At 45.7% G+C, this 27,472-nt stretch overlaps 1 protein-coding gene across 1 annotated transcript; it reads left to right on the top strand.

The window, feature by feature from the left end:
• Positions 1 to 2,299: 2,299 nt before the first annotated feature.
• On the top strand, positions 2,300 to 25,649 carry LOC136638783 (sterol O-acyltransferase 2-like). Its single transcript, XM_066612811.1, has 15 exons — positions 2,300 to 2,411; positions 5,378 to 5,436; positions 7,770 to 7,897; positions 11,790 to 11,852; positions 12,850 to 12,957; positions 14,422 to 14,704; positions 16,154 to 16,229; positions 17,412 to 17,493; positions 17,678 to 17,723; positions 17,874 to 18,003; positions 19,921 to 20,018; positions 21,686 to 21,784; positions 23,448 to 23,583; positions 24,729 to 24,874; positions 25,599 to 25,649. The coding sequence occupies exons 1-15, from the start codon at positions 2,300 to 2,302 to the stop codon at positions 25,647 to 25,649; spliced, it is 1,617 nt and encodes a 538-aa protein (XP_066468908.1).
• Positions 25,650 to 27,472: the final 1,823 nt, after the last annotated feature.

Here is a 27,472-nt window from a genome sequence, read left to right as displayed (position 1 = left end):
TCTTCATTTTAGATGTCAAAAGGGTTTTGTGGCTCCCAAGGTTTCCTTTTTTCCGGAAAACGGGTCCAAATGGCTCTTTACGTGCTTAAGATTGCCGACCCCTGGGCTAGTGCCATAACTAGGGTTTGCATCACCTGGTACAGGAGGCTAGCGTGTCGCACCCATGGTGGTGATGCACCACTGCCCTGCCCCCACTGTTTTTTGTTTATTTTGTCTATAACTTTTGATACAATAGAGCAGTGGTTCTCACACATTTAGCACTGGGACCCACTTTTTAGAATGAGAATCTGTCAGGACCCACCAAAAATGATGTCATGACCGGAAGTGACATCATCAAGCAGGAAAATTTTTAACAATCCTAGGCTGCAGTCCTACCCAGGATTAAGGCCCATTTCTATCATTGTTAAAAGAATATACATAGTAGCCTGTTAAAAGTACAGATGTGTAACATTTCCCCAAATGCCGTCACATAGCATGGTAGCATCAAGTCTAATATATGAAAAATATTATATTGAAATGAATAGGGACCCACCTGAAATTGGCTTGCAACCCACCTAGTGGGTCCCGACCCACAGTAGCACTGGAATAGAGTTACTTCATCGCGGTTTGTTTCATTGCATTCCTCATGGAATTAAATATCAAATGATATAAAACATGATGGTATTATCAGAGCCATGATGATGGGACTTACTTCTGCATAGACATGCATAAGATTTGGTGTTGTAAGTTTTATAGGCTGCTGAATTGACTAGTTAAAAACAGTACTTAAACACATTCAATGCTACCCAACAACTAGTTTCCTACTGTCCAGTTCCCAATGCAATTGGTGTAAGTGTGTTTTTTGAACAATGTTTCTGTCAATAACAAAAAACACATTGCAATTGTGTTTAGAAATATTTGAACCCCACTTGGCATTAAGGCTAAGTGTGTAAAAACTTACCTGGGATTAAGTCCCATTGGTCTGTGGGCTTTACTTCTGAATAGACATGCAAAGGATTGCAGTATAGAGCAGGGCTTTTCAAACTAGGGCGCCATGATGCCCCAGCTTGTGGGCCCTGGCCTCTGCCCCCTTAAGGGGTGGAGGCAGCCAGGAGGCAGGGAGGAGGCAGTGGTGCGATTCCAAGGATCACTTACCCAGGATCTGGGTGCAATTACCAGAGCCTCCTACAACCTCCCGGGGGTGTGGGGAGCCCTGCACGAGTGTCTGCAGGGCTCCCCGATACTTTAGAAGTTAAAGTGGAGTGATCATGCTCCACTTCCACGAAACCGGAAGTGGAGTGTGATCACTTCACTTTTACTTTTGCAACTTTGAGGAGCCCTGCAGATGCTCGCGCATGGCTCCCTGCACCCCAGGAGGCTTCAGGAGACTATGGTAAGTGCACCCAAGCCCCTGCAGCCCCCTGAGCGGCGCAATCCTAGGGATCGCACTGCTGCCTTCCCCCCGTTGCAGCTCCTCCTGCCCCCGCAAGGACTTACAGCAGTTTTCAAACTCCCGGAGAGTTTGAAAACCACTGGTATAGAGTATATAAATTGTATTAATTTTGCCATTGTCTGCCACAAGAGAACTGCTTGTGGTGGGCAAGATGAACAAAATAAATTACGATAATGAAGAAGATGCTCCCGTGAACCCAAAGCACTTGTACACAGGAGCTTGGCTGCCGAATCTCTGAATGATTGGTTGCTGTGACTTTTATCTCTTCTAATCACCTTTCACCAGAAGGACAATTCTATCATTTGTCTATATTAAAGTAGATTCAGCAGAATAATCCACCTTCAGAGAAAGTTGTATCTCTGTGTGAGTCACTGCTCTGATCTTTCCTTTTACAAATTGGAAGAGGAAATCCTGAACAGCCTTGCATAGATGAAACATGGGGGGCAGCAGATAAGGCTTATTCTTGCAGACATCTAGGGTCCAACTAGATGTGACATTAATCTCATTGTTTGGCCCTGTGTGGGTGTTTGCTTAATTATAAATAGTAGTTGCAGGGGAATCTGCTGCAGATCAAGATTTTAGAAAAACAAAAAACACTGTGCCTCATCTATCAAGAGTTGCACAGATCTCTTGTAACTGTTTGCCAAAGAAGGCTTTCCAGAGTTAGAGGTTCTCTGTCAGAGGGAAAAGATCAGCCCTTGGTCCCATGTCTTTGCCCTGATAAGGGTTATCTTATCACTGTCCTAATGAACTAAATAACCACCATTGCAAATGGGAACTTTACTCCCCTCCTGTCAGTGAGTCATCTGAGCCTGCAAGATTGCCAAATGAAAGCTTCGCTGGTGCAGTTCTAACCGTGATCCTGACATGGAGCCAAGAAGGAGGCAAAAAGTACCACAGGAGCCAGCCAAGAATGAAGAGGGGCTGCAGCACGTGCCCAGCAGTGAGGAGGCATCTCGGGGGCAGGTCCAGGGCAACGGTACGTGCAGTTAGGAAAGCTTGAAAAGCTTTGCTGCAAATGAGCAGAACTGCAAAGGTGACCACTTAGGACAGCATTTTACAGGGGCAGCCCTTGTGTTGCAGCAGCAGATTCAAGAGGGTATCTCTGCTAATATTACCTTGGTGCAAATATACTTTTTGCAGTGGCAAGGAGAAGAAGAGAGATTTAAGGGGGAGTGGGGCAAGGAAGAAGCTGTGCAAGCAAAGGCACAGGATCCTAGCAGTATAAGAGAGGCTTAGGGCCCAATCCTATCCAAATTTCCAGCGTCTGTGCAGCTGCAATGCAGCCCCGAGGTAAGGGAACAAATGTCCCCCTAACTTGAGGGGGCCTCTGTGACTGTCTCCCCACCACAGGTCGGAGTGTATGCCCCACTGGCACAGCTGCCCTGGCACTGGAAAACTGGATACGATTGGGCCCTTACACATTTTTTTAAATGGGCCTGGAGTACAGCTATAACCTGCAATTGCAGCAACTGATTGAGAAGCGGAGATGGAGGGAGGTCAGGGGGATACAACAGGTGGTGGTTGGCTGGTGCAGCTATGAGAACAAGAGGTTGGAGGAGTTGATATTGCCAAGAAAAGGAGTCGACCTTGATTTGTGTGGAAGGTGTGCATTTTTAATACTTGGCTTAGAGTCTAGAACAGGGATCTCTACATTTTTAGGCCAGAGAGCCACATCAAATGTCTGGCATGGTGTCGAGCACCGGAAAAATAAAAAAAATTTAAATATAAAATTTAAATAAATACATTGGAAAGCCTCAAAAGCCTAAGGCCTCCGGACAGCCCCAAAACGTCACTTCTGGTTTTTCAGGAAAATCAGGAAGTGATGTTTTTAGGTCTTTAGAAGGCATTCTGAGGGGAGGCGCATGGCTTCCCCGGTCCTCAGAACACCCTCCAGATGCAACTGGAGTACAGCTCTGGTCACATTCGAGGGAGCAGGCCAGAGGCTTGCAGGAGTCCAGAGACTTGCCATGGGCTGGAAAGAAGCTTGTTGCAGGCCACATCCAGCTCCTGGGCCGGGGTATGGAGACCCCTGATCTAGCATATTAGAGTTGGAAAACACCTTTGGAGGTCTTCTAATCCAACCCCCCTGCTCTGTGCAAGCACTATTGTCTTGGAAATAGAAACGGTTGAAGGTCTAGGACGATTAATCCATAAAATTTGAAAACAGAAAACAACAAAGCACCAGCCCCATAATCCTCTGGAAAGGCTTAGCAGTTTAAAACAGCAATATAACTGCTGAAAGAGCACCTCCTCCCCAAAATAAAGCAGCAGTCTTAAAGCAATCACAAAAGACCAAAAGTAACAAAAAATATGAGCAGGTCACTCCCTCCACCCTAAAAAGCCAGCTGGAATAAAAGTGTCCATTGCCACTGCTGAAATACTTCTAAAATAAAGCATCTGAGGCAAGGGGGGGGGGTAACTATGAACTATTGGGTCTGCACTTCCCCCAGAGCTCTTCAGCAAGCACTTCTCAGCAGAGACATCTTTGAGACATATTTCCAAGGAGCTTATCAGTTGAAACAAGGCTATGAGATGTGGGTGACAGGGCAGGAGCTAAAATCAAGAAAAACATTTTGGCTCTGATTAAGATGTAGTGATCTCTGCAAATTCAGAGGAGCTTCAGAGACCCCTTGTTGACAAGCACCCCAAGACTCTCTGCAAGGTAGGAGATTGGTAGAGTAGATCTCCAACAGGTTGGACGGTCAGAGTAAGTGGGACCACATCATGGACTGCTGTCTGCCACCATGGCAGGAAGGGCTGTCACCAAGTGGGGAGACTACCACCATGCCTCACATACATTCCATTTCAACTAGAAGCCCTACTACTGTGAGAAAAGGTCTTATCAGCACATTGCACATCTGCACCATTTTCATCAGAAAACCCTCACACTGATCAAGAGCAGCTGCTTTGCAGGAGATATTCACTGCCATGAGTTGGAATGTGTGAGGAGTCAGTCCCAGGGACAGCCAGTGGTAGCAGCCACTCAGAAGCCTGAAGCAGAAGCTTCACAAATGAGAAGAAGCATGACTGGGCTGAAAAGGAAGGGAAGAGGAAAGCTCCCTTTCCTCCACCACCCCACCCATCAGCTAAGGAACTCACCTGGTTGAAGAGGAGCAGATCAAGAGATGCCAGCAGGAGGGGAGGGGACTTCATTCCCAGGAGCCACCTGTCGTTGTCCCCCGTCCCCCCTGTCCCCCCGCACTTACACATATAATCTTTCTTTTTTACTGGAAGTTAGAACTTGTTGGTATGCATTGTATCAAATCAGTTTTATTGGACAGGTTATAATTGTTAATATGTTGGCAGCACATCTTTGTACTTTTTTATTCTCTGTGTTAAATGTTATGCTTAACTGAACTGTTCCTTGCATTCTGTGTTGTGCAGCAGATGCATATTAACTTTTTTTTTTTAATGGTGGTTATTTACATTGAAATTATGAGTTTAGCATTACCCATTTTGCACTCTCTGTGTGCACTGAACCATGACATTTGCTAGAGCAAGTGACTTTCTCAAATCTTCCTCCAGAACTCCCTCCATATCTTCTGAAAGTGTGTGAGTGTTAGGAAATGCTGGTTTTTGTAATACCTTGTGATACTTTAACTGTTCTATTGGGTTCATTAAACAAGATTAGCAATTGATCATTTCACAGCTTTGAAAACTTTTGGTCAGTTATTGGAAGGTGTGTAGTCGTCAGTGTCCAACTGTTTCTGCCCAGGAGAGCAGAAATAGTTATGCTCCACCAAGAACGATCCATGCTTTCTCTGTCAAGCATTCTTTTGTAAATGTCAGAGAAACTACTACTGGATCCAACTGTATTCACTTATTAACTGATGCACTGCAGTAGCAGGGACACATCCAGATGTAGTTCCAGCGTAGAACTGCCAGTGTCCTTTCACCCAATGTCAAATCATGCTCTTGAACCTGCTGTCTTCACTTTTCCAGGGGAGGTCAAACACCTGGACCACATGGCTGCACTCATCCAATGGAAGAGACGGATGGAGGTAACAATGGTGGATTTCATCAGATGTCAGGAGATTGATTGATGCTGGAGGGTTTAGTGGATGTTCTTTAAAGGGAATTTTCTGCATCCAGTTCTGGTCGCCACATCTTAAAAAGGATATAGTGGAAATGGAAAAAGTACAGAAGAGAGCAACCAAAATGATTAATGGGCTCTGTCACCTTTCTTATGAGGACAGACTAAGGCATTTGGAGCTCTTCAGTCTAGAAAAGATTGCGCCCTGAGACAGTCACTTTAGGCAGCAAATTAGCAGGGAGAACTCACCTCCATCCATCCACTCATTTCAATGCTTCTCTCCCCCCCCCCCCCCATTGGAAAGCAGGAGGGAGATGTAGCAGAAAAGGCATTTGTAGAAGAGATGCATTCCCTCTCTGTTACATGTCCACTCTGCTTCCTTTTCCAATTCAGGGAGTGGGAGGAGGAGATACTTATAATCACCGTGTAAGGATGGACAGCAGTTGGCAGGAAGCTTCAGAAGTCAGAAAGACCTGGGCTGAACCTGCCTGTAAACAGGTGCTCCTGGTAATTCTGCTGGAGGTCAGACCTCCCCACAGTGGTGTTCCCAAGAAATGAGATTGTGGCTGACTGATACCATCAGTTGGGCCAAGAACTACATCCCTGCCTAAAAGAATGAAATGAACACAGAGGCTGGAGACAGATTTTAGCAGAGAATTTTATGTTCATTTCTGAAGGCTGGTTTGAAAGAAGTTTGGAGCTCATAATACGTACTACTTTTGCCTTGCAAGTTACAACTACAGAAGTGGATTGTAATCCATAAAAGCATCCACTGAAATACCATTTACCATTTACCACTCGTAAATGGTGATGCTTTAAGGTGCTACAGTGTTCTTTGTTGCTTTTGCTGCAGAAGAATAGCATGGCTGTTACTGATGCGTCCTGCACAACCATTTTCAGCTCTCTTAAACATGATTGTCTCCAGGATGAGGGGAAGTGTTATATAGTGGGGGTAGGCTCCATCACTATCATGGTTCTTAGGTGAGACCTGTCAGGTGTGTACTTGTCCTCCACTGTTATCTCTCAGTTCTTATATAATCTATCTTGATCCAGTCCCTCCATCCTTAGAACAATGGGTAAACATGGAGAGGATACACTGAGGATAAAAAAACTAAGTGGAGGTTGCAGCAGTGACTGGAAGCTCTGAATAAGAGGGATGCAAGGGCTTCCAGGTGGTACTGGGGTTATAGGGCAGGCCCCTGCCCACACCAATGAAATTCTAGGCAGGAAGTATCCAATTTATTGATAAATAAATTGGATATGGATGTGGGAGTGGATGTGGATGTGGATGTGGGAGAACCCGTGGACATTATATATCTGGACTTTCAGAAGGCGTTTGACACGGTCCCTCACCAAAGGCTACTGAAAAAACTCCACAGTCAGGGAATTAGAGGACAGGTCCTCTCATGGATTGAGAACTGGCTGGAGGCCAGGAAGCAGAGAGTGGGTATCAATGGGCAATTTTCACAATGGAGAGAGGTGAAAAGCGGTGTGCCCCAAGGATCTGTCCTGGGACCAGTGCTTTTCAACCTCTTCATAAATGACCTGGAGACAGGGTTGAGCAGTGAAGTGGCTAAGTTTGCAGACGACACCAAACTTTTCCGAGTGGTGAAGACCAGAAGTGATTGTGAGGAGCTCCAGAAGGATCTCTCCAGACTGGCAGAATGGGCAGCAAAATGGCAGATGCGCTTCAATGTCAGTAAGTGTAAAGTCATGCACATTGGGGCAAAAAATCAAAACTTTAGATATAGGCTGATGGGTTCTGAGCTGTCTGTGACAGATCAGGAGAGAGATCTTGGGGTGGTGGTGGACAGGTCGATGAAAGTATCGACCCAATGTGCGGCGGCAGTGAAGAAGGCCAATTCTATGCTTGGGATCATTAGGAAGGGTATTGAGAACAAAACAGCTAGTATTATAATGCCGATGTACAAATCTATGGTAAGGCCACACCTGGAGTATTGTGTCCAGTTCTGGTCACCGTATCTCAAAAAAGACATAGCGGAAATGGAAAAGGTGCAAAAGAAATGGAAAAGGTGCAAAAGAGAGCGACTAAGATGATTACGGGGCTGGGGCACCTTCCTTATGAGGAAAGGCTACGGCGTTTGGGCCTCTTCAGCCTAGAAAAGAGACGTCTCCAATTTATTGATAAAGTCTCCAATTTATTGATAAATATGTGTAGGTCAACCTAGACAAAGAGAGGCTGAGATGAGAAGAATTTGTCTTCTACTGAAATGCATTCTGGGAATGTCTGTGTCAGGGGCTCTCAAAGGGATTGGTAATCTTTTTGTGTTCTGTTGGCAGGTGATTAAGTCAGAGCTACTGGAACAGATGCATTCACAACTCAATGATCTACTTGACAAAGCCTTGGAAGAAGCTGCACATTCCTTTCCCCAGCCTTTGAGGAAGGGCTCAGCAGAGATGCAAAGCAGGTGAAAGACCTTCCTAGCTGTTTTGCTTACAACTTTCTTGCTGCTCCAAATCATCCCCCTTAGTAGGACGAATGGGCCCAGCAGCTTCACACAGGAGAGAGGATATGGCAAGAATGCAGGGTGATCTTTTCACACATGAAGTGATGGGAAAGGCTTAGCACAGGATAGCAACATATATTTTAAAAAATCTAGTAACCCAAATTTTTACAAGTTTATGGTGTAGCCACATTCTGAATACTGTGTTTGTTCCATCTCAGAAAGGATATCATAGAACTGGAAAGATGCAAAAGGGGGGAGCAACCAAAATGATCAGGAGGCTGGAGCATTTTGCCTGACAGGGTCCTTTAAGTTTAAGCAGGTGAAGGATGGAGGCATGAAGATGATTATAAAATTCTGCATGGTGTGGAGAAATTGAAGAGAATTTTTCTCCCTGCCTCTCACAACACTAGGACTAAGGAGTCATCCAATGAAACGGAGGGCCCAATCCTGTCCAACTTTCCAAAGTTGATGCAGCCATACCAACAGGGCATGTGCTGCATCTTGCGGTGGTGGGGCAGTCATGGAGGCCTCTTCAAGATAAGGAAACATTTTTTTCCTTATCTCAGGTCTGCATTGCAACTGCAACAGCGCTGGAAGGTTGGATAGAATTGTGCCCTATTTGGTGGAAGATCCTGGATAAGAACATAAGAACAGCCCCACTGGATCAGGCCACAGGCCCATCTAGTCCAGCTTCCTGTATCTCACAGCAGCCCACCAAATGCCCCAGTGAGCACACCAGATAACAAAAGACCTCATCCTGGTGCCCTCCCCTGCATCTGGCATTCTGACATAACCCATTTCTAAAAACAGGAGGTTCCGCATACACATCATGGCTTGTACCCCATAATGGATTTTTCCTCCAGAAACTTGTCCAATCCCTTTTTAAAGGCATCTAGGCTAGACACCAGTACCACATCCTGTGGCAAGGAGTTCCACAGACCGACCACACGCTGAGTAAAGAAATACTTTCTTCTGTCTGTCCTAACCCGCCCAACACTCAATTTTAGTGGATGTCCCCTGGTTCTGGTATTATGTGAGAGTGTAAAGAGCATCTCCCTATCCACTCTGTCCATCCCCTGCATAATTTTGTATGTCTCAATCATGTCCCCCCTCAGGCGTCTCTTTTCTAGGCTGAAGAGGCCCAAACGCCGTAGCCTTTCCTCATAAGGAAGGTGCCCCAGCCCCGTAATCATCTTAGTTGCTCTCTTTTGCACCTTTTCCATTTCCACTATGTCTTTTTTGAGATGCGGCGACCAGAACTGGACACAATACTCCAGGTGTGGCCTTACCATCGATTTGTACAACGGCATTATAATACTAGCCGTTTTGTTCTCAATACCCTTCCTAATGATCCCAAGCATAGAATTGGCCTTCTTCACTGCCGCCGCACATTGGGTCGACACTTTCATCTACCTGTCCACCACCACCCCGAGATCTCTCTCCTGATCTGTCACAGACAGCTCAGAACCCATCAGCCTATATCTAAAGTTTTGATTTTTTGCCCCAATGTGCATGACTTTACACTTACTGACATTGAAGTGCATCTGCCATTTTGCTGCCCATTCTGCCAGTCTGGAGAGATCCTTCTAGAGCTCCTCACAATCACTTCTGGTCTTCACCACTCGGAAAAGTTTGGTGTCGTCTGCAAACTTAGCCACTTCACTGCTCAACCCTGTCTCCAGGTCATTTATGAAGAGGTTGAAAAGCACCGGTCCCAGGACAGATCCTTGGGGCACACCACTTTTCATCTCTCTCCATTGTGAAAATTGCCCATTGACACCCACTCTCTGCTTCCTGGCCTCTAACCAGTTCTCAATCCATGAGAGGACCTGCCCTCTAATTCCCTGACTGTGGAGTTTTTTCAGTAGCCTTTGGTGAGGGACCGTGTCAAACGCCTTCTGAAAGTCCAGATATATAATGTCTACGGGTTCTCCTGCATCCACATGCCTGTTGACCTTTTCAAAGAATTCTATAAGGTTCGTGAGGCAAGACTTACCCTTACAGAAGCCATGCTGACTCTCCCTCAGCAAGGCCTGTTCGTCTATGTGTTTTGAGATCCTATCTTTGATGAGGCATTCCACCATCTTACCCAGTATGGATGTTAGGCTGACCGGCCTATAGTTTCCTGGGTCCCCCCTCTTTCCCTTTTTAAAAATAGGCGTGACATTTGCTATCCTTCAATCTTCTGGCACCATGGCCGTTTTGAGGGACAAGTTGCATACCTTAGTCAAGAGATCTGCAACTTCATTCTTCAATTCCTTAATAACCCTTGGGTGGATGCCATCAGGGCCCGGTGACTTATTGATCTTTAATTTATCAATGAGGTCTGAAACATCTTTTCTTTTAACCTCTATCTGACTTAACTCCTCGGTCAGGAGGGGCCGTTCGGGCAGCGGTATCTGCCCGAGGTCTTCTGCCGTGAAGACAGATGCAAAGAACTCATTTAATTTCTCTGCCATCTCTAAGTCTCCTTTTATCTCCCCTTTCCCTCCCTCACCATCCAGAGGGCCAACCGCTTCCCTGGCGGGTTTCCTGCTTCTAACATATTTGAAGAAGCTTTTATTATTCCCCTTAATGTTGCTGGCCATGCGTTCCTCATAGTCTCGCTTGGCCTCCAGTATCACCTTCTTACATTTCTTTTGCCACAGTTTATGTTCCTTTTTATTCTCCTCATTAGGGCAAGACTTCCATTTACGGAAGGATCTTCAAAGAGAGAGAACGTTGTGATACAAACATTGCAAAAAAATTTTTGAATTTGTGCCATGATATGTGGTGAATGGCCACTCGGTCAGATGGTTTTAAAAGAGAATTAAATTCATGGAGGTTAGGCAGAATAACACAGTCATGTTATATATCATTGTTAAGGTAACTTAATGCAGAATGCAGTGAAACAAACCGAGTTGGAATATATGTATTCTCTCAAAACAGATGGCCAATGAACCGGAGAACTTTGCATTTATTTACTTAATTAAATTTCGTCGGGGTGGGGGGTGGGATGGGACACTGCAAAATCTTCTTTGACGCCCCCCCCCAGTAGCAGATGCTTTAGCTATGCCACTGGTGAAAGCACAGCAGCAGAGACAGTAAAAGCAACAACAATAACTGCAAGCTTCCTCACTGAATTGTTGCAAGAGTGAACAAGATAGGGAAATGTGATTACCTACCCTAAATTTTAAGACGGGTAGTCTATTGAAATACTTGAAGGATACTTACGGCTGGGTTTGTACGTTGCTCCTCACTTGATCGAGCAAGTGATCTTCCTGTTATGTAGGGGAGGAGCTGCTGCAGCATCTTTGTGATACAGGTTGAGTCTCATTATTCCTGAGGGTTCTGTTCCCACCACTCAGGTGGATGGCAAAAATCACATTAAAGCAAATCCATTTAAAAAGCAATGCCCTTTTGCTAGGCGATTTAAAAACAACCTTGCTTGCCTTTATGATGTAAGACAGAGTCATTCGGCAGACAATCCATCAATCAGTCTCTCTCCAGGCACTTAGAAAGGCTTCACTCAGAGTGCAGAATGCAAAATACTTATCTTTCTTCACTTGCTCAGAGGGGAAGGGAGGGGTCGCTTGCCTTGGAGTGAAGCTGTTCTAAGTGCCTGAAGAGAGAATGATTGCTGGATTGTCAGCCGGCTGCCCTCTCTCGAATTAACGAAACTATTGTTAAACGAATTTTTTTCCTTTAATTTAAAGGGCCCTTCTCATCGCCTTGAGATAAAACATTGGGTGAAAAATCCATGGATAATTAGGTTATACCTGTATTCTTTTTCTGCCTCCTGCTCAGCCCTTGCCCAGAAGCAAACCAGGTCTGAGAAATAACACTAATCATTACCTTCTTTGGATTCTTGCAGAGATAGGAGCCTGTTGCAGGGAAAGCAGAAGAAAGTGTTCATTGCCCAACAGTCTTTGCTTGAGTGAGTATTTCTTGAACTATCTTGCTAGCTGTGACAGGAAAGGTAGATGCTGAGAGAGACAAGGTGAGAAATGGTGACCAGTGATGTCAAAAGTACACCCTATGTAAGTATATGTAAGTATAACACTAATTGATATGACAGTGCAGATTGCCGCTCACCCAGGCAGGGCCATCCCAAGACTTCCTGACACATGTGGTGGCTTGACAAATACTGCCTCCCCCTTACCTGGTGATGTGCCAACCTCTGTTCCCCCTATTCTTCGATGTTCTAGCACAGCACTCTCCTCCTGTTCACATTTCCTCTCTGCCCCCCCTTTTTTCCAGTCCAGGGAATGGAAGGAGTAGGAGTAGTAGTTGAGACAATTAGGTAGACAGAGATGGGCTCCCCCACCAATTTGCTGACTGAGGGCCCAACCCTATCCAACTTTCCAGCACTGGTGCAGCTATGCCAATGGGGTGTGAACTGCTTCCTGTGGTGGGGAGGCAGTCAAAGAGTCCTCCTCAAGGTACTGGAACAGTTGTTCCCTTACCTCAGGGCTGCATTGCAGCTGCAGCAGAGCTGGAAAGTTGGCTATGATTGAGCCCTGAGGCAACGACTTCATTTGGCCTGATGAATGGGCTGGCCCTGCACCCTGAACATCACAGGGGCTTTGTGGTTATGTATTTTGCAATCCAGACAAAATCCCTCTCCCAAAGTCATGTTTTAGAATACTATTGGTGCTGTGTAGCAACATATAATATACATGCTGTACATTATGTACAGTGTGCACATTTACACAGTTTATACATTTAAAAAGTTGTCTCTTTTAAAAAAAAATCTGATTGTAATAAAGCATGGAATATTTTTATTTCAAATGGATTAAAGAGATTTCCCACCACCCTTTGCCCCCAATATTATGTGAGCATGCAATGGCTTCTGGGATCACATACAATTGCTCTGTGACCAGATCCAGCTTACAGCTTGCCTGATGCCAACGCTGCCTCTTTTTTTTTTTCAGTGAGCTGCTGGAAATCAAACATTTCCGTTCCATCTACCACATATTTGTGGCCTTTCTTTGTGTGTTTGCTCTCAGCACAATCATAGTGGATTCCATCGATGAAGGACGGTATGGTTCAGATGTGGAGCTGAGGGCTGGGAGACTTTCCGTTCTTGGGTGGCAGACAGACATGGGCTTGCAACACTAAGGAGATGTTTGGGACTGGGTTGTTTCTTTTTAAGCACTAAGGGAAATGGAAATCACTGTATGAGCATCACCTCCCATTCTTCTGACTCTGTTGTCCAGCCTCTTGCCCTTTCCTTGCCCACTGTAGTAATTTTGTTTCAATAGTGTGCTGATGACACAATTTTTGTAGTATTCTGCACTCCTGAGAAAGCATCATAAGTGAAGACAATTGGTGATGGCACCAGGGGAAAAATTGGCAAGGGACACAGAATGGGCAAGGTGCATTTCTGGGGGTGATGAAATTCCTACAGCTTAGAGTTTTGAAAGAAAAATAAACAATGTATTTTACAGCAGTGTTCTCATCCTAAAAATACAGAAATTAGCCCCTGGGGAATTTATATACAGGTGTGCGATGCGGATACCTTCTCCAATCCCTGTTGTTTTGTGATTTCATCGTTAAGCGAACATTCAGCCTAATCTACTGCCTGTGTTGTGTAAACAGACACCCCCTGCCAGACATGTACTGGCTGCACAGGCTACTGGAGACCAATTGTCTCTTCTTTGCATTAAGAGCCACTTTGCTGTGTAAACAGAGACTCTGCTGTGTGCCATGGGAGACCTAACAGCCTCATTAAAGCTCTTTTTGTGCTTTGACCACTGGCGTAGCTAGAGGGGGGCGGAACACTAAGTTTTACAGGGAGCCTTCCCGCAGCATGCAAGCGGCTCCTCCCCCTCCCCTCGGGAGCCATTTGCCCCTATTTTGCCCCCCCCCAAATGGCACCCAAGGGGAGGGGCCACTTGCATGATGCAGGGAGACTCCCTGCAAAACTTAGTGCCCCGCCCCCCTAGCTCCCCCCCCTCTAGCTAAGCCAGTGGCTTTGACCACCATCTTATATGTGGTCTGTGGTTAAGCGAACAGTTGTTAAGGGGTGCACACCTGTATATATAGTATATAAAAATATATGGGGAAACATATTAGTGAATTTCCAGCCATGCAATATTTACAACCCCATGTTCACTCCAATATGGGGATTTCCTTATGACAAAAGCTGCTCTAGTCCTGCCTATGGTGCATCAGTCATCTTTCAGCAGATGTCCTGTAACTACAGGTATCCCAGCAACGCTTGCTTAACAAAAGGGGTTAATGTTTCCCCCGAAGGGCTTGCCTTCCTGAAAACTTCCTGTTTCAGGCAGGGCCAGACCAAACTAGCAAAAATCTAGGTAGAAATCAACATTTGTTGATCAGTCACGAGTGCAGAGAGTGACTGGGTAGCGGTTATCAGTATCCCCAATTCAAGACCTCCAGTACTTTATAGTCCACTGTTGATGGTCCATTGATGTTCCTCTGCTAATTTGATACTGATATTGTGTATTTTGTCTTCACGGCTGCCTTTCTTTCTTCCATAGGCTTGTCCTGGACTTCAACCTCTTCATTTTTGCTTTTGAGAATCTGCCCAGGGCACTGTTTACCTGGCTTTGCATGTTCCTCTATACCTTGCTTGTGCCCTACAAGTTCCTGCAGATGTGGGCCAGCGCCTTGAGGACTGCAAAACACCCTAGGCTCTTCACTTCCACCACAGCAGTGGTTCTGCTGGTCTGCCATGCTGCTGTACTGGGCTTCTACCCCGTCTATACTGTTGCCTACTACCACCTGGGGCCTGCCTCCCGTTTCATTGTCATCCTTGAACAGGTGTCACACCATGAGAATCCTGGACTACTAATATGACTCACTGTGTGGGAAAGAAGCTCCTAAGCAGTTTGGGTGGAGGGGGGCATGATCTGAAGTGAGAACCAAATCAGATCTGTAGAATTTTCTTTTGATATGGTATAGCCAGGTGTTCAAAGAATAGCTATACTTTACTTAGAGATCTACCAAAACAAAATCCAGATTCAGAACTAAGGATGCCCAAATTCTTCAATTGATGTATTTTGTGTATTAAACAAAACTCCATAATATTACATAGGTCTACAAAATTGAGGGTCAGAAACGTTTTTCCCAAATTTTATGGTGGTTTGATATGAATTTGGGGTGCCGATTCCAAAAATGGCATCCGTTTTGCCCTATCACGTCTAGTTTTGGAGATATAGTATAGCCTCATTAGTGAATGGTTCAAGCAGTGTAGGCTTCCTCATGAAGAAGCTACTTGAACCATTCACTAAAGAGGCTATACTATATCTCCAAAACTAGATGCAATAGGGCAAAAGGGATGCCATTTTTTGAATCGGCACCCCAAATATACCCAGGAATTGGTGTAATGTTTAAGGAAGCAAAATGTGTGTTGGCCTGTGTTATCATTCTCCTATTGATGATCAGCAGAAGAAGCACACACACATCATCAGTGGACCTAAACAGGATGCAGTCTCTTGCAGCATGGCAGTAGGCACACTCTTGCTATGTGTGTGCTCCATACTGGTAGTACTGTGGCAGCTGGAATCAAGAGTGAAAAAAGGGGTTTCCCAGACTGCATTAATGAGTTGTCCTTGTTGTTCCATCATTTCCATGATGACAGATGTTTGGATTGTTGGATGATGTCATAGTCTGGAAACCAACAAGGTGCCAATGAGGTCAAACCAGAAAGTGGGCATCTGGTGAATGCCTAAGCAGAGACTGATATTTTGGGAGCTGCTCAGTCAAACCTGAGCAACAAGTTTCTGGGAAGCCAGAAAGCAACTTTATTGGACCAGGTGGAATCTCTATGACACCTGATCTCTGCCAAGCTAGTAGCCAATAGCATAGCTAGAGGAGGGCACAGTGCTATGTTTTGCAGGCATCAGAATGCGCTGTGCAAGTGGTCCCTCCCCTTTGAAGCCATTCCAGGTAGCTAAAGCAAAATGAAGTCATCTTCTCCATTTTGCTCTAGCTGCCCGGAATGGCTCTGAAGGAGATGGGGAGGGACATCTTGCATGGTGTATTCAGATGCCTGTCTCCCCTCTAGTTACACTACTGCTGGTAGCTGCAATACCACCCTGTGGTCATTTACAGCAAAATGTTGGCAAGAAACTCCCTCCTCTGGCATGGTACCATGATAGAGATTAATTTCTGGTTCTCTCTCCCCGAATCCCAGTTCAAGATCACAAGTACTGAATAAGAAGTTTTCTTTTCATCTTGCATCAATACTGGTTTTCCTCCCCCTTTTAGGTCCGTTTCCTCATGAAAAGCCACTCATTTCTGCGGGAGTCAGTGCCTCCTATCCTATATGCCATGTCGAAAGATGGTGAGTTTCATTTTGAACTCTTCCGCATGGATCTTTCCATGGTTCTCAACAATGGTGCAATGCTCTATCAGCTGATTTCCAGTGCTTACAGATCCTGCTTTCCACCCTTTACTGGTCCTCAAAAAGCCAGGGCTGGTTCAAGACTTCCCAATGCACGAGGCATGTGCCAAAAGCTGCCCCTGCTTACAAGGTGATGTGCCAACATTTCCCACTCTCTGGAATGGATATGGAAAAAGATGGAGCAGAACAGGAAGTGGAGAGGAAAGATGGGCTAGAGCATTGGAGACACTCCTTCACACTTCCTCTTCTGCTCCACTCCCTCTTCATTTCTCAAACCAGGGAGTGGGTGGACAGAGATGGACGACCCCACCAAGCTGCTGTGTGAACTAAGTGCCTCAGTCAGTCTCATGGTTGGGCCAGCCTTGTGAATGGCTACCAGAAATGAATTCCTCCTCTGCTTCTCAATCTTGTGGAAAGCACAAGAAAAGGCAACATCTTTTAGTACATACTTATTTGATGCACTTTCTTTTTCAATAAGTGCATTATTTCTCTTGGGGCCAAACTACACATTACATCAAGCATATCAATGTGCCTGGCATGTTTTGGTGGTTTTGTCTACCTACTAGCAGCCAACATGGGCTGGGAAGGAGTGTTTGGTACAGATTGGGCCATGGCATGAGAGACTTCAATTCCATCCCTGTCCTGCTTAGCTCACAGCATATAAAGAACCTTGAAACTTTTTGCTGAAACTATACAGCTGCCAGGGTCCAAGGTGCTGCCTGAACCGACACACAATATTGCTGTGTGCTCATATCTACCGAATCTCTTTTCTCAGCGTCAGTGGCAGACCTCCCATTCATTTGATGGGACAAATGCTCTGGGCGCACATCTTCAGGACACCGTGGAAGCCTTTCTGAGGTTCCCGATGGGGTCAGAAACTGTGCTTCTGTTTTTCCAGAAGCACAGTTTAAAGCATCAGGGAAGCCTCAGGAAGCTTCCCTGACATAGCCTGGAGTTGTGCATAAGCTTCAGGTAAGTGGGGTGGGGTCCCGCAGGGGGCCCATCGGGGACCTTTGCACTGGTGTGCAGGGCTGGGGAGATCTACCACTTCTCAGAGTGCAGCACAAACTCGTATCTCTTTGCTTCTCCCTCATCTGCTTCTTTGATTTTTTTTTTCTCCAGGGAAGGTGCATCCACCTGAATTCTCAACTTACCTGTATTTTCTCTTCTGCCCCACATTGATCTACAGGGAGAGTTACCCAAGGTGAATCTTCTCTACACCCCTGTTGGTTCTTTGGAGACCTCTTTGATCGCCCACTCTAGTGCAATTATCCTGTAGGCCAGGAAGAGGGCATAAAATTGAGAAGTGGGTCCATAGGGTTCCCAAATAGATACAGTATAAGTATCCATCCTGTGCACCCACCCAATGGCTGCTCCTTTCCTTGCAGAACACCCTATGTGCGCTGGAGGTATGTCATCAAGAACTTTGCTCAGGTGAGAGATGCAGAGTGGTGTTTTAGGAGGAGGCTAATTCATGCCTGGCCTCTCTGTGGATGAGGAAGATACTAAGGGATGGGCCAATGTGCCTAAGGCACACACATTGCATTGGGTGGGAGGTTTATTTCTCCCCTGTCTATTTTGCAGATCCTTGGCTGCGTGTTTTACATTAACTTCATCCTGGAGCGTCTCTGCATTCCTTTGTTCAGCAATATGAGCAAGCAGCCTTTCAGCCTCAAAACCATGGTGCTGTCCATCTTCAGTGCCACATTGCCAGGTATATGGACAGAGTGGCCTAGTTTGTGTGGTGAAATTAGTTGTGGAATGCCATAAAAGGAACAGTGAATCCGTTATGGTTTATTTTTGGGTGGAACATTCCAGAGGTCCCATCAACCATACCTCCAAAGCATCCATCTGTCTCTTAATTCTTCTCAGTGGACCCCACCCCCAGCATTTCCTCCAATTCTTTTTCTATTGAATGTCATGGATAACAGAAAAATATTCAAAAAAAAAATGCAATATGAGAGAAATCATTCAAACAATTTATTTTCATGTTTATGGTCACAAAATTTAGGATTGTGTTGGCACAGAATTCTGATTCATTTATTATTAGGATGGAGTTCACACAGCAGTGCTCTGTATGCAACCTATGTACTTGTGTTGTGTATTTGACTGCAGCTCCTCACCTGCCATTCCTGTGAAAAGAGCAGCAATGTAATGCAGAGTTTTTAATCTTGCTTGCAAAAATCATTTTATCAGGGGATATGTGCTAAGTTTATTACTCCCCTGATTAGGAAATTCTCAGGCCTGCCTGATGAGGAGATAGCCAAGGAACTTCTTAAGGGCGCTAACCCACAGTTCACAAGAGGGAGTGCTAGTTTCTTGGCAGTCACCTGCAAAACCCACAAGGGCATCATTAATTATGAGAAAAAATTATGATGGTCATCCTTTCTGTTTTCCTATTTTTAGTATGATGTGCATTTAACTGTTAAAATTTTTAAAATTTTACTTGCACAGGCAATGTTGCTATGTTGTGTTTATGCTGGTCTTTGACAGTATTAATAAATTGATTTGACTATGTTCCCTTTTGGTCCTTTTCAGTGGCAAAGGACCAAAAGGCAGTATACCCCTACCCCCAAGGCAGGAGGACCTGATCTCCTGCAGATCAACCTTGAAAAGCCATAGCACTCCATAAAAGTAGGCACACCACAGGAAAGGTACTTGCAGAACAAATACCCCCAGTTAACTCAAGCATGTAAGCCAAGCCACGTAACTACAGGGGCAAGAAATATCCAGGACCTATGGCTATATGACCTGGGAGAAAGTCTCTTTCCAACCCTGAAACGGCATAAAGAAATAAGAACTCCCTTACTGAGTCAGAGCCCAATCCTGAGCTCTTCAGTGCAGGGTGTCGCAAATGTACCATGAGGCACACCCATGACACCCTGCACCAAGTCTGCACTGGTGCCAGTCCACTCTGAGCCCAATGCCAGCCGTTTGCCACCCAGAGCCAGGTAAGAGCTCTGGGTGGCAGTGAGGGTCTCACAGATGGGCAGGAATTGGGGTTGGGTAGGAACTGGTGCGAGAGGGGGGTGGAAGCGGTAGAGTTCTACTCCACGTGATCCTGGACTCCGTATCAGGCTGGAAGGCCCAGCATAGAGTCTCAAAGTCTGTGGCGGCAAACTTTCTGGTGGAGACTTGAGAAGCCCCATTGTGGGACTTGGGGGATTCCCCTGGGGAAGGGGATGAAGGTCCTTCCCCTGACGTGGCCTCCTGTGGCTGCTGTGGGGCAGTGGTAGCCGCCACCTTTAGGATTGGGCTGCCCAACTCCTGATTCACACAGTATAGTACAGTACAGTATTTTGTTTCCAGACAATAGGAGGTGTTTTTTTCATGAACAGTAGAACAGGGAGTGAGCCTGCAATCGGCATCCAAACCAAGTCAGTTACAAAGTACTATGGCCTCCCTAACCCCCCCCCCATCACCTTTGCAATATTTCATACCCATTTCCAGGTGCTATTTAAAAATAAAACTAACACCCCATGGGATGCTATGCATTTAGCTTTGTGTGCAGCTTGGTGCTAAGGCTGGGTATCTGCCAAACTGTGGATCAGAATTTATTGCACCCTAGCAAATTCTTGGCAGATCTGATGCTTCTCCATCCCGACATTAATGTCCACCGTCTACCCCCCAGGGACATTTTTGCTGCTGCTGTGTTTTTTTGCCTTCCTGCACTGCTGGTTTAATGCTTTTGCCGAGATGCTGCGCTTTGCTGACTGCACCTTCTACAAGGTGATGGGAGGGGCTCGGGGAGAGGGCAGGTAAAGAATGGAGTTGTTTCTATGCTGTTCAATCTAGGCAGATCTGGTAGGACATTTGGTTTCCTGTGTCAGCTTTCAAATGTTTCAAAGAAGTTTGTAGCCTTTCTGGTTGTAAAAAACACAGCTGAGCACACAAGGGCCATGACTTCAGAATTAAAGGTGGAGTGTGTGACTGAACAGTGGAGGGGTATTAAAGAAACATCTGCGGCTATAAATTATGCAGAAGTATAGAGAGAGTTGTCTTTTCCCTTGAATGAAGGCATTCCTGTTGCAGACCTATCTGAATGCATGCAGCCAGGTCCTGCCATGTCAGGCCCTTGGTCCATATTGCTCCATATTGTCTGAACTGAGTGGCATCTGTTGTCCAGAGTTTCAGGCAGGGGTCTTTCACCTACCTGGGATGTCAGAGATGGAAACTAGATCCTGCAGCATGTAAAACTACTGAACTACAATCCCATACAGTCCTGCATGTTTTGCCAATGAAACCCACATCACGTGAACACTCTGCAGAAGATGAGGCTATATGCTGGTGGTGGGGAGTGCCAATGTCCCAGGATGCTGGCCATGATCCCCACAGGGTGGAGCAGCGGTTACTGGTGGCCAGGGTGCCCATGGGCAACAGGCCTCCCAGGTTCTCCCCTGGCTGTTGTGGGTCTGGCAGGAGGGTCTGGGGCATACCTTGGGGATTTGGCTCCAGGGCACCCCCCTTTTCCCTGAGGCTTGCACCTCACCAGGGATACCAGGAAGCTTGCCCCCAGGGTCTAAAGACTGGTTGCTCTGACTAGGTACCTTTCTGGCCCCTTTAGGTTCAGGTAAAGGTCTGGGTAAGGGCCTAGGATTGCTCTTGCTTCCCCTCACTGCCCTCCCAAAGCCAGAGCTCAAGGAGGAGCAACCTCCTTTGTGGGCCACTGGGCACCATTATGAGCCTGTTGGTTGGCCCGTCTGGCCTGCCCCTTCCAGCCACATGGCTGGCCTGAGATCTTGAGTAGCTCTGAGGCCCAGCTGGGCAAAACTGCAGCTGTGTGCAGTGCGGCTCAGCCAGGAGGCTGTCTTGGCAGCTGGAGATTCACCCTATCAGCGAGCAGTCAGCGCTGGGCTGCAACAATGCGGCCCTGGCATAGCCACAGTTGCTCTCCCACCATTCTCCTAGCCATCCCAGCTCTCCAGCAACTGGCAGGTTTTTGTTCCATGGCCAACCTGCTGCCCCTGCTCCAACCCAGATCCTCGCTGCTGGGTAAGTGCCCAGGTGACAGGGGCATAGGTAGATGTGCCACTGTAGGTTTTTGCAAAGAGACATCTGCACATTGAGTGGCAGAGAATGAACAGATCACATCAGGAGATGGAGCTCATGATTTCAACCCCCCTAAAAAGATGAGGGTGACAGGTCTTAAGCATACTCCAGAATTCTTTCCTGGTGTCAAAAGTGCTTTCCCCTTGGCACAAACTATGCTCTGATGGAACTGGCTAAAGGTACTGGGCTGAGAGGACTGGTGGCAGAAGAAACTTGCCATACAGCATACAGTAAAGAGCCTCTCTTGCATGTTACAAGGTCCCAAATACGCAGCAAGATGGGCCAGGTGCTTTGCACAAGTGTGGTTCCTCCCCTGTCCAAGCTCAACACTGTGTCTCTTGCTCTAGGACTGGTGGAATTCCACGGGATTCTCTACATACTATCGGACGTGGAATGTGGTAGTGCATGACTGGCTCTACTACTACATCTATCAGGACCTCCTGTGGGTAAGGCTTGGGTAAACCACAGATGGGGCATTCAGCATGGGACCCTGGGCGCTCAACCCCCCTTGTGACAGGGCTTCTATTATGCAGCCCCAGCATGCCTTGCTCTCACTCTCAAAGAGCCCCTTTATAAGGAGCCTTCTTATATATTTTGACTTTCTCTTACACCAGGGGTGCCCAAACTCCAACCTGCGGGCCATTTGCAGTCCTCAGGAACCCTGAATCCAGCCCGTGGTGAGTCCCCAGTCTCCAACAAGCCTCTGGCCCACTGGAGACTTGCTGGAGCCTGCGCTGGCCCAACACAACTGCCTGTCGCAAGTTGCAGGCCAAGTTTTCGCTCTGCTGCTTGCTGCTTCATGTCTGTGAGGCAGCAACAGCAGTGAAGAAAAGGTGGGCCTCCCTTTGCACAAGGCCTTCTATAGGCCTTGAGCTATTGCAAGACCTTCAGGTCTCCACCCACTTCAGGCTCTCCAAGGCAGCCCATGTGCTTGCCACTCTTAAACCTACCTATGGAGAAGAGAATAATGGTGAGTCTCGCTAGTCTTAAAAGCACATTCCTGATTGTCTCCCAATTGGTGTTATTTTAACCACCCCCATGTCCCAGGTGCATCACTGTCTCTGAACAATTTATGTCTCATGTGTTTTATTTTTGCACAAGAGATATGTGGTCAGGAGTTATGTTAACTCCCCCGTTTTGGTCACATCCCTGATTGTCCCATGTGCATTACTGCCTCAGTAAAATTTCATTCCTTCATATAAGTGTCATCTCTAATGTAGTCATTAATGTAAATTTATTCAGATTTGAAATGTGAATTAATTCTTTTCCCCCGGCCTCCAACAAAGTGCCCTCGTGCCAAAAAGTTTGGGCACCCCTGTCACAGACACAAGCTCTGCAATACTCCTTTCTCTTAATGGCAGCAGATGCCCCGTTCACACTGGGGCAGATGAAGATGTTTGAAGGAGTTCTTTTGTCATGTCTCTTCCAGCACAAGAGTGTCCAAGGATCCTGCAACCCTGGTCAATATGACCCAATGCAGATTAATTGCTGGTCATAACCTCAGTGTCTGAAACTCCCAGGAATGACCCTCCAACTTCCTCTTTCATGTCAATCCTGACTATATTTTTAATGTGTAGTGCCTGTGTCAACTCCCAGAAATTTTGCAATTTTAAAAATAGTGGGTGTTTGGGGTTGTTTTTGCAGGGGTTTGTTTGTTTGTAAAGTCGAGGACTGACATATAAGTCCAGCATAGTGTCTTTTCTAGTTTTTTGCTGCTGTTCTTCTACAACTTTTTAGATTGTGAGTCCATTTGGGGCAGGGAGCCATTTAGCTACTTGGTTTGCTCTATAAACTGGTTTGGAAACCTTGTGGTGAAAAGCAGTATATAAATGTTCTCCACAACAACAAAAACATCAAACCATTGTGTTCCTCTAAACTTTTTAAAATACAAAGAGTTCACCTGACCAGTGAGAGGTGGGGAGAGAGTGCAGCCTGATCCAACATTTGGATCTATAGGTTCAGAATGCAAGCTGTTCCCTTGAGCCTAAGCCTGAAGACCCCATTTTGAATTCTCTTTAAACACTAAACACTTAAACACTCTTTAAATACTACAGTGGACAGGTACTTTCGAACAAAGCCTATAACTCACCTGCGCTTTTTGCCTTCCAGCTCCTCCGAGGCAAGGTCCGGGTTGCAGCTATGCTGTCTGCATTCTTAGCTTCAGCTACTGTCCATGAGTATGCCTACTCCTTGTGCTTTGGCTTCTTCTATCCTGTCTCATTCACGCTCTTTGCCATTTTTGGAGGTCAGTGCTGTGGGGTTCCTTGCTTTTTGTGACCTTCTTGCCTCTGACCTTTAGTATGGCTCTTGGTTCAGCCCTAAAAGAACAGATCTGGTGGCACACTATGAACAAAATAACATGCGAAGTGAACACAACATATGTACAGTACAAGTAAACAGCACTGGTTCTTACACTTGTAGCACCCACTTTTTAGATTGAGAATCCGTCAGGACCCACCAGAAATGATATCATGGCCAGAAGTGACATCATCAAACAAGACCATTTTTTACAATCTAGGGTGCAATCCTACCGACAAATACCCTGGAGTAAGGCCCATTGACCACACAGGCCAACACACATTTTGTTTCCTTAAATGTTACACCAATTCCTGGGTATATTTGGGGTGTTGATTCCAAAAATGGCATCCATTTTGCCCTATCATGTCTAGTTTTGGAGACACAGCATACCCTCTTTCGTGAATGGTTCAAGCAGCTTCCTGATGAGGAAGCCTATACCGTGGCTTCCTCATGAGGAAGCTGCTTGAACCATTCACTAGTGAGCCTATACTATATCTCCAAAACTAGACGTGATAGGGCAAAATGGATGCCATTTCTGGAATCAGCACCCCAAATTCATATCAAACCACCATAAAGTTTGGGGAAAACTTTTCTGACCCTCAATTTTGTAGGCCTATGCTGTCATTGTTAAAAGCATATACAGAGTAGCCTGTTAAAAGTACAGATCTGTAACATTTCCCCCGATGCAGTCACATGCCATGGTAGCATCAAATCTCATATATTAAAAATAAAATATTGAACTGAATGGGGACCCACCTGAAATTGGTTCATGATGCACCTTGTGGGTCCCAACCACGGTGTAAGAAACACCAGTATACAGTATACATACATAAGCCTGATTTGTATTTTCTTTCCTCACCCACCAGTTTTGTGATAGGAAGGAACCCATAGATTAGTTGTCAGTGAAAGCAGAAATTGCTTCATGAATGAAATGAAATGGAATCTGCTGTTCCTCTAGGAAAGAAGGTGGATTGGGCTGGGTTGCTGCTCTGGAAGGCAGGCTCTTGGAAACGGATAAGTAAGAAGTTCTTTTGGTTTAGCATCATCTGGACCATACACAGCTAATCTATCATTTTTAATTTGTCTCTCCAGTGATCTTTAACTTCATCATCCATGATAAACGAACAAGCCCAGTCTGGAATGTGCTGTTTTGGACACTTCTCCTTGTGGGTCAAGGAATCCAGGTTTGCTTGTACAGCCAAGAGTGGTATGCTCAACTCCACTGTCCACTCCAGGAGGTGAGAATCATAAAACGATATGGTTGAAGGGGACTTCACAGCTATCTGCCCAACACCCTGCTAGGCACAGGAAAAGCCCCTCTGGAGTAGCTCCAAAAAGTGCCTGTCAAGCCTCTACCTGAAGGCCTCCAGCAAAGGAGAACCCACCATTTCCCATGATAATCAGCTGCACTGCAGAACTGCTCTTACCATTCAGAATTTCTTCATGATATCCAACTTAAATCTCCAGTCCCGCAACCTAAGCCTATTAAGTCTAGTTGCTCTCTGGGCCACAAATCTTTACCCTCTTCCACCTGACAAGCCCTGCACGTCTTTGACGGGTGCTATCATGTCACCCCTCCACATTTTCTTCTCCAGGTTAGACCTACCAAGTTATCTCAACCCTTCCTCATTAGACTTGTTTTCCATGCCCCTGGTTTTGAAAGCCCTTTTGAGGTCAGGCACTCACAGCAGGTTCTCTTAACCTAGCAGAGACTGGGTGTGCAAACTGAATTTCATTCGCATTGTGTTTGACCTTCAGTACTCCTGATGGTGCTTTGGAGGAGATGAGCCCTTCACTGTCTTTTGAAGCCTGCTGTCTAGTTGGTCTCTGGGCCTAGTCCTTGGGTTATCTCTAACCCAAGGGATAGTTGATAAACATGACTTCCTACAGCCTTTGTCCCACAGGAATTTTTCCTCTCACTGATTCTCTCTGGCTTCACTTTCCCCTCTCCTTTTCTTTCAGAGGACTTTCTGGGCAATAGTGACTCCACGCTCCTGGTCCTGCCACACCTAGACCACCTTTGGAGATCATACTTTTCTCACTTTGCTCCAAAAGATGCTCCTGGCAGATGGCTTTGGTGATTCCTTCCAATTCTTCTGTAGCACTGTCCCGTTCCGTGAGAACAGAATCCTCAGTTGCTTTGGAACTTCCTCCATTCAGTTTGTGAAAAGCCAAATTTGCAAATATTTCCTTTAGACCTTAGTTTCTAGTTTGTTATAAAATATCTGGCCTTGTGTAGGATGCAAAGATGAGAAACAGGCAGTCAATGTTTCTGAAAGAGTAAAAAATCAGAAGATGAATTTCCATGCTGCAGTGCTGTACAAATGGGGGCCATAGGCCCTTGGTGCCAAGTTGCAGGGGGTGACAAAGTAATTTCCCCCTCCCCCGTAATTTCATGCAGAATGCAATGACACAAACCTCATTCAAATATCTCTATCAACTATTTTAGCTAAAAAGTTAGCTAAAAACTATTTCCAGAAAAGGAAAACTCAACTGCCTTATGTAACACAATGTGGATTACTCTGAGATTACCACTGGGAATACATAGCTTTTGCAAGCATTCCAGAAAACTAAATGTATTCTTCATCAATGTACATATGTTTTGCCTTTCTTCTATATTACAACCAAACTGCTTTTGTATGCATGATACACCACAAGCCCACTTCATATTACCTTGATGGGCATTCCTTCCCTGTTTTGGGTTATGATCTCTAATGTTCACTACATATATGAACCATGTATAAGTTCAATAAAAGAAAATGCTCACTGTCTGAGCTTCTTCTCTGGCCGTTATTATTATTCATTTCATATCAGGACTATTACTGAAAATAATTTTTTCGTGGGGAGGGTGCCAAAAATTTATGGGCCCTGGGTGCAAACGACCTTTGTCCACCACTGCCATGCTGTGTCATGTCAATGATCCCTCTATGCTCTAGTACAGGGGTGGCTAAACCCTGGCCCGGAGGCCAATTGCAGCCCTCAGGGACTCTCCCTTGGGGAGCCCCCTGTCGGCAATGAGCCTCTGGCCCTGCTGAGACTTGCGGAAGCCCGTACTGGCCCGATGCGACTGCTCTCAGTGTGAGGGTGACTGCTTGACCTCTCACGTGAGCTGTGGGATGAGGGCTCCCTCCACTGCTTGCTGTTTCACATCTGTGATGCAGCAGCAGTGAAGGAAAGGCCAGCCTTGCTTCATGCAAGCCCTTTTATAGGCCTTGAGCTATTGCAAGACCTTGATATAAGTTCCATCATTTATTTAAATTTATGTAAATTTATTCAAATTTGAAATGTAAATTATTTCTTTTTTTCCTGGTCCCTGACACAGTGTCAGAGAGATGATGTGGCCCTTTAGCCAAAAAGTTTGGACACCCCTGCTCTAGTACCAGTTTTCAGCAACAGCCAACCAGATGTCCCCCACAGAGCAAGAAGGTGATGCTTATCCCTTACTTTTTGATCCCCTTCTCTGAAATTTGCATAGCATATGCTCACACTTTTAGTTTAGGAGTCTCGTCATGGCTGTGTATTATGCTTCAAAAACAAAACTTTCTGTCACAGCAACCCAAACTCTGCACCAATAAATGTGTAATTCTGCAACCTGCATAATGTATGTAAATTATGTGTGTTTGTCTAGATTTGCTTATTTTACCAGTTTGGTCTGCCACTGATTGTCAAGAAGAGGGATACTGGAGCCCCAGGTACTGGCTTCTGAAAATCCTACCTACTCCCTCTCTGTTTTCAAGTTTGCCAGGCCATTTCAGGCACACTCAAATTTTCCTTTGTAACCATAACACATGGGCTAGAAACTTGATTTTTTTATATTAAAAAATTAAAATATTTGT

This window comes from Tiliqua scincoides, chromosome 2 (genome assembly GCF_035046505.1).
Source record: "Tiliqua scincoides isolate rTilSci1 chromosome 2, rTilSci1.hap2, whole genome shotgun sequence".
Lineage (NCBI taxonomy): Eukaryota > Metazoa > Chordata > Lepidosauria > Squamata > Scincidae > Tiliqua > Tiliqua scincoides.
The sequence above is the reverse complement of the archived record's forward strand: the minus strand, read 5'-3'. Positions and strand labels throughout refer to the sequence as shown.

Bases quoted from the DNA above. Each gene is read 5' to 3' on its own strand.
- LOC136638783 (XM_066612811.1), top strand. From the start codon at position 2,300: ATGGAGCCAAGAAGGAGGCAAAAAGTACCACAGGAGCCAGCCAAGAAT. The intron at 17,494-17,677 runs GTGAATCTTCTC...CTTTCCTTGCAG, and splicing joins TACAGGGAGAGTTACCCAAG to AACACCCTATGTGCGCTGGA. The intron at 17,724-17,873 runs GTGAGAGATGCA...TCTATTTTGCAG, and splicing joins TCATCAAGAACTTTGCTCAG to ATCCTTGGCTGCGTGTTTTA.